Consider the following 11,836-nt stretch of genomic DNA (forward strand, 5'->3'; position numbering starts at 1 on the left):
AATACCACAGAAGATGTCTGGATCACAAAAAAGACGAAATATTGAATTTAGTGATTTCTCAAATATATGACCATACAACGTCTTAATCTATGATGAGTTTATTAAACATGTATGTGTCAGAAAGAACAAATATTTCCTTTTGTTACCATAACTCAAAGTATGTTCCAGATACCTAAGTATAAAACAAAATAAAGTTTCACAATTACCAATACAAAAAAAATTACTTCGAATACTAGTCTGTAAGTTGCAATTTAAGGAACAAGTAAATGTGTTAGACCAGTATCCACTGGGTGTATGGTATTCTTTTTAATTTAATATTAGTACTTTGTCTTCAAATTCAACAAATAATGTTGATCACTACCACTTCAATACCAAAACTATTACAGTTGATTATTGTCATTTTCTTTGTTTCAGAAAAATTTCAACTGAGATTGGTGACAAATCAACACTTCCCAATATTGCTGAAAGAAACAATAAATATAAATTGTACTAAAAACGAACAGGGTAGTTACGTTCCTGAATGCGAATCGCTTTTTGGGTGTACTTGGATAGAGAGAGTTTGGCAATCTATTTTTTCAAGGAGATACCTTGATCTATACCAATTCCACTCTGTACCTATCATTCCCATCAAACAGATAAATGAATGTCATGGTGAACACTCTAAGAAAAAACGCAAAAGATACAAGGATATGTCAAAGACGCATACCATTGAATTTCTCACACTTGAAGGAAAGTACATGTTTTCAAAGTTCAACAGTATAGAACTTACCAAACCACTAAAAAAAGTTATGCAATTACTGGGCACTCGAGTCATTTCCCAGAAAGAAACCATTCATTTCAAAATGAAAGCTGTAACCGAGATGTATATAAAACAACCAACACCTTTAAATGTCATAAGTAGCTTTTCAAACGCATCTTTGGGAGAAAATGTTCAGGAAATTGCTGAAACAATCAATGCAGAATGCACTGATGAGGAACGTACTGAGATAGCACAATATTTAGAGAAGCATAGACATACTATTGACAAGACCTCATTTCACATATTCCAGCTCCTTAAAATTTTCAAGCAAGATGATAACAAAAACGCAAAAGAAATGGTATGTTTGAAAGAAAATTCACAAATCCATTCAAAGTGCTCGTTATCCAAAGGTTTCCAGTATCCGAGAAAATATTTAACAACAGATAACTCGGCGTTGGCTGAATATCTAGGAGGAAGCAATATTACAGAAAAGGATTGCATTTCAAACATACTTGAGTATATGAAACAAGGGTGCAAGATGTATAGTCAGAATGAGAAATTGAAAATGATGTCTCATTTAAGATATAAGTCAGATATGTTACTAGCTGTTTTGAAGAAAGCTGTGGAGGTCGATTTTATTCCGTCATCTGACGGGAAATATTACAAAACAGAAGACCTTTTTAACCCAGAATCAGTCATCCTGACAAAACTATTCCAAAGTCAGAAAGGTATCTTTCCAAACAGTGATTTCCTTGTGACCAACAATTTCAATGAATCATTTTTACCACAGCTCGGAATTAAGAATGAGAAACATGTAAGCTCTAATAATCTTGTTGCAATAGCAGAGGCAATAAATCAAAATACAAAAGATAATTTTTCACAAGCAAAAGCTTTGGTATCGTTCTTGGAAAAGTATCCTTCAATCATAACAGAAGAAGCATTGCGTACAATGAAGAATTTAAAATGGTTTCCATGTTCAAAAAGACGAGATTCTTACCCATCAAGGTTAGCTTGGTTTCAAGAAAATGCCCTTTGTGCACCTAAAGAAGTAAAACATATAAAATACAAGTACCTTTGTGGCTCGGTAGTTCCACTAGCTGAATTTGAGAAGTCTTTCAAACCAATTGCGGAATTTTATGACTGGAATTCTCCTCCTTCCGTTAATATAGTCCTACATCATTATCAAAATGTAATCGGATCCTACCATTGGAGAGAAAATTTACAGTACATAATGATTGCAAAACAAGTTTTTGAGTTTTTCGAAGAGGAGATGCATAAAAAAAGAATAGATGATGTCACCATTCGTAATCTCAAACGAATGAATAGTGTTCCAACTAAATACCATGGATTTAAACCAGTAATGCAAACAGTGATCGAAACTGGTTCTTTCATTAGCTACAATATGGAACCGTACTTGTATGAAGTTTCAAATGATGTTTTAGACTGTTCAAATCTCTTAAAAACTTTAGGAGTCAAAGAAAAAGTTGATTTTATTCTTTTAAAATCGATTTTACAACGATTACAGGACAAGTATAAGTCTACAAAAGTTAGCAACTCTCAAGATGTGAAGAAAGACCTAAAAATGGCAGTAAATGTTCTGTCCAGTATTGTTGAAATGCAGATTAAGAAAAAAGATCTATTGGATGTTCTTATTCCAGTTTGCTCCTTTGATCGAGATAATCTTCAATTTAAAACCGTAAATGAGTGCACTTATGGCGTTGAAAATAACAAAGATACTTTAGTCGGCCATGAAAAAAAGTTTGGAAGGAAAATGGTTTTTGTTCATCCCGATGTTAATCATATTGCCCAAAAGTTAGGGGTTGTATCTACTAAAAAGCGTTTTATGCTAACCCAGAACATCATAGCTCTTTCCTGGGGTCAGAGAGAATCTTTAACAACAAGAATTTTCAATTTATTATCAGAGTATAATGATGGTTTCGCAGTTCCAAAAGAACTTATCCAAAATGCTGATGATGCTGGGGCAACAAGAGTTTGCTTTTTGTATGACGAACGAGAAAATATGTATGATAAAGACAAACTTCTTGATCCTGGTATGGCTGAATGTCAAGGACAAGCCTTATGGGTATATAACAATGCCATGTTTAGGGATAAAGACTTTGAAAACCTTATTCAGCTTGGTGGAAGAACTAAACTTCAAGAATCTGGGACAATAGGGAAGTTTGGTCTTGGGTTTTGTTCTGTATACAATTTGACAGATGTACCAAGCTTAATCAGCAGAAACATGTTTGGAGTTCTGGATCCTCATTTGCATCACCTTGGTGAGGCTACAGATGATAAAGAACCCGGTATTTTGATTGAGTTGAACAAGGACTTTATATCTACATTGCCCGATCAGTTTCAGCCCTACGAGAATGTATTTGGATTCAAGACTGACTGTTGTGATCAACCTTACAAAGGAACATTGTTCAGACTTCCTCTCCGAACTCGACACCAGGCGTCTTCGGAACATCAAAAGATAAAAAGAATAGAATACACAAAAAATGAAATGATGATACTATTAGAAAAGTTTAGAATGGCTGTTGCAAATTTGCTATTATTCACCTCAAATGTAAGAGAAGTACTGGTTTATCATTTGAATGGGAGAAGTAAAGATCCAGATAGAGACAAGAAACTGTTGTTTAAATCATGGAAATCACAATCAAATAGAAAAGTTTTGAGAACAAATCTATTAAAGACAGTTGCTGAAAAAATGCAACATGATCAGTTGTCGGATCTTAATCTCGAGATGGAAGTATGTGATATTGGCATTGAAGTATATGATTCAGCAAAAGTATTAGCAAAAGACTTTCCAAAGCTTTTAGACAACTTTAAGCCATCAAAAGCTTCACAATCATTTGCTTTTACGTATGGCATCGGAAATCATTCAGTTGGACTTGCAAGGAAACTAGAAAAAGAGGGGGCTCTTCCTATAGGTGCTGTAGCGCTTCCAGTAGAAAGGAAAGGACATGAATTGATAAAATATACGAAAATCAATAATCTTCCAAAAGGTTTTTACACGAACGGCAGAATATTTTGTTTCCTTCCGCTTCCCCTTCCTTTGTCTACAGAGCTTCCACTTCATATTAATGGTTGTTTTATGGTGGAGCAAAATCGAAAAAGTATCATCTGCCCTAACACCGAAGACAAATCAAATGCGAATAGCGAATGGAATCAAAATATGCTAAGTGATGTTATTCTAAGCGCGTACATGAAAATATTGTCATCATTAGCCTCTCTGGAGGATCATAAGATTACTGATGCTCATTATTGGACACTTTGGCCCCAAACAACAAAAAATGCAATGCAAGATATTGCTTGTCTCATTAACGCTTTCTATAGAGAAATTTTACAAACTGACATACCGATTTTTTACCGTAAGGAGAGTAGACATATGAAATTTGTCAGTTCGTTTAACAATGCAAAATTCTTAGATCCTCAATTTAGAAATTCAGGGAAAATTGGACAAACAGCATTCGACTGCTTGATTGCTTTTTATGATGGCAGCTCAGTTGTGATGGATCTGCCTATAGGTATATATAAGAATCTTAAGGCAGCGACGTGTGATGATACATCCTTGGTGGAAAAGCGAATAATTTTAAAAAAGACTTTTTTCAGTCGATTCTTTTTCCCAAATTTAGATCACTTGGTTATGAAAACAACATTAACGAAAGAACAACGTGACAGCCTTGTTATAGAAGCTATTAAAGACCCATCCTTAAACGATCTCGTCATAGATTATAAATGCATACCTGTAATGATGTCAGAAACTCTTCTTCAGCCTAAAGACTTAGTATGGCAAGATGGACCACTGAAATCTATGTTTGAGATAAAGGACAAGCGATTTCCCAAATCAACATTTGCACATTTGAAAAAAACATTGGATGAAATGGGGATGATGGTAAGTTATATTTCGTCACCTATACTATTGGAGAGAGTGGATACAGTCCAAACAATGCAAAGAAAACATGCACTTAAAAGATCTAAGGCAATTTTGAGATATTTAAATGACAATGTTGATCGTCATCAAGATGTAATAAATGATTTTAAACAAAAACCTTTTCTTCCTGTTATGTCAAAACCTGTTCATTGGCTCCTACCTTGGAAAGGATACCAAAAAGAAAAAAAACTGTTGCCACCGGAGAAGTTGTTTTCTCCTTTTGATAAACATGTGATAGGGTCTGTTGGGTGCATTGCCGATATTGAAGGACAATCTATCAGTAAAGAGAGAATGTACCAACTTGGTATTCGAAGTGTTAAAAAAGAAGATATCATAGAACAAATTGATATTCTTGGAAAAAGTAATGTATCATCTTCTAATGGGCTTGACATATACGTTTTGTATGGCTTGCTTGACAGATTTATTGCTGATCATTCCAATACTTCATATGACAATATTGATTTAAATTCGTGGAAACAAATGAAGATTTTAAAAGTTGGAACAGAAATGATTGAACCTCGTAGGATAGCCATGAATTTGACGGTTAGATGTCATCCATATTTGTATGAAATGGAAGAAAGCATGAAAACGTTCACAAAGGTATGGCAACTTTTAGAAATACAGGATCATTTTAACAAATTTAATTTCATCAGGGCATTGAAAGAACATAGTCAAATGATAGGACTTAATCAAATGGATGGTGAAAGAACAATTAGTGTTGTGAATTTACTTTCAAATTTATGTGACCTTTTGGAGTGTGATAAAATATATCTTTCAGAAAAAGAAAAAAGAATCATAAAAGTTCCAGATAACAACTGCTTTATGCGTAGCATTTCGGACATTTGCTATGATGATGGTGACTTTCAGTACGATGAAGATGATGTTTACGTCATTCATGGTAAACTTACAGGCTTAATTATAAAACATTTAGGGATAATGTCTAGACGTCACATGTATTTGAGCCGACATGCAGATGAAATTGCATTTGGACAGACCGAACAGCTTGTAACCCGACTTTGTGGTCTTCTAAAGGATTATCCAATAGATCATTCTGTTCTTAATGAGCTTCTACAAAATGCTGACGACGCAGGAGCCACTGAAATCCATTTTGTTTATGATTTACGACATCATGGTACTAAGAAAACATTTGGCAAAAATTGGAATCTTCTTCAAGGACCCGCTCTCTGTGTATATAATGATGCAAGTTTTTCAGAGAATGACTTAAAAGGTATCAAGAACCTTGGAGAGGGCAGTAAGTCAAATGACGCAACGACAACAGGACAATTTGGTGTAGGATTTAATGCAGTATATCATTTGACAGATGTTCCATCATTTCTCACACTTGGACCACGTACGCCAAATGGTGGCGCATTTTGCGTTTTTGATCCGCATTGTTGGTATGTCCCTAGAGCTAGAGTTGAAGCACCTGGAATAAGATTATTACCAGAGAAATTAGAAGCAAAATACAATGATGTTTATAAAGGCTATCTTCAGGATGTGGTACGAGCAGAAATTGGCACATGGTTCAGATTTCCACTTCGGGTGGAAAATCCGGAATGTCCATCTAAAATTAGTAGCAATGTCATTTCGAAGAATGCTATGATTGCATTGCTAAAAAAAATGAAAGAGGCTATGACGAAAAGTTTATTATTCTTGTCAAATATAACAAAGATAAGCATATCATGTATACGGAAAGATGGAGTGAAACTTTCTGATACCTACAGTGTGAATTCGAAATTGCACAATTCAGACCAGCAAAACTATGACAGTTTTATGTCCCGTATTATATTTGAATCCGGTCGTTTAAAATCAAAAGCCGTGAAAATAAACGATATTGAATTTCAGGAAGTGAAATATACCAATAGCGTTGAGGACAATGCAGGGAATTCCGAAACATGGTTTGTGGTTCAAACCTTTGGCTTTTCAGACAATACCAAAATACCTGACGTTGTTATAAATGCTGCTGCGCGGAAAGATTTTTTCCTTTTACCAAGAGGAGGAACTGCCATGAAAGTAGCTGACAACTATACCCAATTCCTTAGAACAGGAACAAATGCAGTTGAAGAACAAGAGACTCGTGGCGAAGCTTTCTGTTTTCTTCCACTGCCAATTGCTACTGGATTGCCATGTCATATAAATGGGCATTTTTCGGTTTATTCTCATAGGAACGAAATTTTTGGAGGAAAACATATAGATGACATTAGATTTGTTTGGAACAAACTTATATTACATCAAACAATTGCTCATTCATACGCTAGCTGTTTAGATTACATGAGACGAACTCTAATAATTGATGCCATCAATGAGGAAAGTTTAAACTCTTTGCAAATTTATTTCAGCATGTTCCCAAATTGTGATAAGCTTGAGAGCTCTATGTGGAAAGATCTTGCTTTGGAAGTGTACCTCAACATTTACAATAGAGAACTTAAACTATTTCCTATATGTCCTGAGTTTCACCAGTATACTGAAAAAGTATTTAAAGAGGCTGAAAATGATATTCCAGTCACATTTCAAGGAAGAATTTTAGAATGGGCGTCACTGCACTGTAGAGAACAGTTCTACCCATTATTCTTTGACGATCTCCAATCATACTACAATCACGCATTGGAAAACAAAGAAGAAAAATATAGATACAAACAAGATGAATACACAAATGTGACAAGTCCACAGAAGGAAGAGCATCTGCAAATAGAAGAACGAATGTTAAGACCACTTTTAATAGAGCTTGGTATTAAGCTGACGTGCACTCCTTTGTGGATATACGATAATATTGCAAACACCATTTATTCAAATCATAATGGTGAAGCTGTTTTTCTTAAATTAAGTAATAGCAGTATCAAAATACAGATAATTTCACCGTCTCTTGTTGTTGACTTCCTGCAGTCCTGGAATACTTCCAGCATAGATAGGTGTGTAGTTGATAAGGTAAACATTCCGTTAGAACAGACTGTATTCAAATCGTTGATGAGATTTACTTGCATTTTAAAATTTTGCCTCATGAATCCTGATGACGACGTCAGCTTTAAACAATTTCCTTTCCTTGTAGACAATAATGGAGATTTAGTTGAACTATCACCTCAAATTATCCTGACTAGATTTTGTTCGCTATTACCATGCTCAAACAAACGATTTATTCACGAATCATTGTTTCCTGATCTCTACAAGTTTCAAGATTTGTTTCAGTCCTTAGATTTAGCAGCATTCTGTTCATTATTGTCTGAAACTTTAAACCAAAATCTGTTTAAAAGTGGACAACCGATAAAATGGAAATATTCGCAAAATGAGTTGCCGAACTCCTTATGGATATCACAATTTTGGGAATATCTCGGCACTTTAACAGGGCCTTTCTTTGAACTAGAAGAATGGTGTCTTTTCCCGGGATATTTTGGACAAAATAAGCATATGCTTCTTCCTATCAAAATGTCGTACGCTATCTTAAATATAAAAGGAGGTGACTCTGTAAATTTTCGTAGTGTTCATGATATTTTGAAAAAACTGTCCTTACCAAAACCGAGTCGTTTCAATTTTACATCGACTCACTTGTCAAAATTTGTTTCATCAACGGCTCAACCAGGAAAACTGTGTAAATGTTTGGTATATCACAAAGAACTCATTTCCAGTCATTGTTTATCGGTATACGAGTGCGACGAACTTTTATCGTTTTTTGACAATAAAATTAATCAAATCCAGTGGAAACAAATGAGAGGTCTAAAATTGTTTACCACAATAGACAATGCGATCGTCGACTTAAATGGGCGTAGTCGCGTTTTGGTGATAAAAGTAGAGAACAGCAGCATAGTTTTGGATGGATTAGATAACTGGGCTGATGCAACAAACACTTACTTAATCAAACACAATGCGAATCATGGAAAAATGTATGAAGCATTGAACCTACAAATATGCATATGTGAAAAAGATGAACATGAATTGCTCGAATTGTATATCGAATATATATTACCAGAGTTCCAATATCTCCCACAACATTTTCACTGTGTGCACTTAGAATTTGTACGAGAAAAGCTGTTGTCCAGTAAAAATTGTAGGTTAAAAGAGCAGCTCGCTAATCTGAGGTTCATTCCTATGAATGATGTTGGAGATCTGAAGAAGGCTAGTGATTTTTACAATCCACGTAATATCGTTTTCAAGACACTTTGTAATGAAACACAATTACCGCCGCTTCCTTTCAATCAGACAATATGGGGAGAATTCATGATTTCTGCAGGAATGATACAAGATGTGAGCAAGGAACAATTCATCAAATTTGCTAAGCAAATACAAAGTCAAGGACCGAGTTCTGTTACAATGCATCAATCAAAAGTACTCACAAAATATCTGTTTGGTCAGTTTAACTTACATAATGACTTGGAATTCCTTGAACAGATGCGTGAAATATGCTTTATTATGCCGTACATTGTCAAAAATACATATGCTGACATTTCCCCTCAGATTTCAACCCAAAACCTTGTTGCTTTTTCTGCATCGGTGTCTCAAGAACAATTTGAGTTAGCATGGACGACAGACAATATTTTACCTACTTATGCGGTTCCAAAGGATCAACATCTTTTTGGAAAATTGAATATAAAGATAAGTCCGACTGAAAACAATTTCGTACGTCATCTTGAACAAGTGTTCAAATCTTTACAAAAGGGAACAGACACTGGTGAAGATTTCGTCAAGAAGTTCATGACTAATATATTTGATTATCTTGTAACTTTGAATGAACGAGACAACTTTATTGAAAGGATTTCCAGCATTCCGTTAGTATACGTTATAAAACACAATGCATTTCTTGAAGCTAAAAATATTGTTCTGAAAGAACCGGAAACATCCGAAATTAAGCCGTATTTGTTGATTGGATCGGAGTATTTCGGAATGTACAACGATTTGTTTAGAAAATTAGGAGCTAAAGATGAAGTTACATTAGACCATTACTTCAGAGTTTTGTCTTGTGTGAAAGCAATAGTTAAAGAAGATATTCTTGTATACGATGAATTGAAAGTTGCAGATAAAGCTGTACGCGGAATTTTTACATTGTTACAAATGAAGCTAGATCCAGCAAAGATTATCGTCAATGAACCAGTTCTGCACCTTCTAAGTGATAAAGATCTACTTCAACCATCATGTAATCTGATTTATGGAGACAGCAACTCACTAAAAAAACGACTAAAGGACCAGCAAAAGATTCAGCTAATGAAAACCATGGATAAATTCACAGAAGATGGGTTTGATGTTGATAAATGCTTTGACTTATTGCCATTATGCTATCGTCCACAATATCTAAGCAAGATTGTCAAAGAGGTTTTAACAACCGTTCACAAGCGATTATCATGCGAAATAGGCAGCGTACTTGAGTCTTTTATTAGCAGTGAACTGTTTATACTTTCTATGGTACGGCTGGCAAAAACTAAAATGAAAAGAGAGAAACTTCAAGAAAATTTATTAGAAGGCATTTCCATCCGTTTCAAATCCTTGAGATTTAGTGCTCTCGAATCTGTAACTACAGTTCTTACTTACAAAGGTTATCATATTGAAGAAAGTATGGAATGTAAACCTCTGTTTTATGATGAAAAGGAAAACACTGTGTTTATTTCTGCATCCGATTTAGATGTTTTAAAGTGGATAGCAAAACACAGTCATCTACTTGCAGAAGTGATTTGTAGTATATGCTTTAATAAGGTAGACCCAAACCACATACGAACTGTTCTTTTAAACTATAATTCCACTGCAAAAGAAATAATGGATTTGTTGGATGAACTTGGAGCTGTACAAATCGACTATGTTCCGGTTGACAGTTCTTGGATACCAACACCTGGAGATCCTGTTCCACGAGAATGTCTTGCTTTTCTGATTCATGGTATAAGTCAGTTTCAACCTGGGGATTCTGCTGTTTTCGAAGTGTTCGACAATCGATTTGAAGATAACGAAACAAATGGAAAAGTCGCAGTCTACATATATGTGAAAATTATACGTTGTATTTCTACTGAACCAGAGGCGTTTCCAGAGTATGAAATTGATATTGGAGATGGTCAAAGTAAAATAGTTCGTTCATTTGATCTCTACAAATTAGAACGTCCAAAATCTGCGTCAGACAGTCAGACATCTAGTGCTACCAATTCTGATACGGAACCCCAGAGCTCTTGTTTAGTTGTTCACACAGGTGAGCAAAGCAACGACAATACTAGTAAAACAACAGAACTGAACTTGGAGGATGTATTGCAAGAAATTGAGGAAGCACTTATTGATGCTTGGCGATTAGGATATGAAACCTTTCGAAAAGTTTATAAAAGATTGATCTTGCGCTGGCATCCCGACAAACATGGAAATTCAAAATTTTCAAACGAAATTGCTAAACATATTATATCGTTTGTGAAACTGATACAGTCTGGGAAAATCGATCCAGATAATTTTCCATCATATAAAGAACGGAAAAAAAGTCGTCAGAGTGACCGGCAAAATTATCAACGTCAGTGGAATCAGTATAAAGGAAGGCCTCGCAGTGGGAATTTTAATCGACAGAAAGAATATTGGTTTGACCCAGATGACTTTGCAAGCCGAGCTCGTCGCGAGCATTCATCAAGCTATCGAAGTTACGAAGAAAATGTTTATAACCCAGATCCTCGACCTTACGACGGCGAAATATGGTTTAAACAAGCTCAAAATGACATTGCTACTGCAGATGCATTAATGGGAGTGGCAACATCACAGTCGTTCAACTGGATATGCGTTACGAGTCACCAGGTATGTAGGCATGTAACAGAAAATCACAGTTGAATAAAATAATAAGGTTCAACACATAGTTTTGTGTTTAAGGTTTCCTTCTAAAACTATTGGTGAGAAGAAAGGATATTTTATACTTCTACTTGTTTTGGCTTTCGAACTTTTTTTTATCTGAGCGTCACTTATGAGTCTTGTGTAGACGAAACGTGCGTCCGGCGTGTTAAATCATTAGCCTGGAGCCTTTTGATAGCTATTATTTGTTCGTTTCTCTGTCCTGTATGTTCTCTCGTTTATTTGTATTGTAGTCCTTTCATGTAATGTTGTCACTTTCATGTTATATTTAACATTGCCATAAAAGCGGGAGGTTTGGCTAGCCACAAAACCAGGTTAAACCCACCATTTTTTTCTTAAAACGTCCTGTACCAAGTCAGGAAGATGGCCAT

At 35.2% G+C, this 11,836-nt stretch overlaps 1 protein-coding gene across 1 annotated transcript in view; it reads left to right on the forward strand.

Moving 5' to 3' along the window:
• Nucleotides 1–11,836, forward strand: part of LOC143063576 (sacsin-like) — a 32,533-nt gene that overhangs the window by 18,035 nt on the left and 2,662 nt on the right. The window contains exon 7 of the mRNA XM_076235794.1: nucleotides 415–11,414. Coding sequence (XP_076091909.1) covers nucleotides 415–11,414 — 11,000 coding nt within the window. The remainder of the gene's footprint in view (nucleotides 1–414; nucleotides 11,415–11,836) is intronic.

Source organism: Mytilus galloprovincialis, chromosome 2, assembly GCF_965363235.1.
Source record: "Mytilus galloprovincialis chromosome 2, xbMytGall1.hap1.1, whole genome shotgun sequence".
Taxonomy (NCBI): Eukaryota; Metazoa; Mollusca; class Bivalvia; order Mytilida; family Mytilidae; genus Mytilus; species Mytilus galloprovincialis.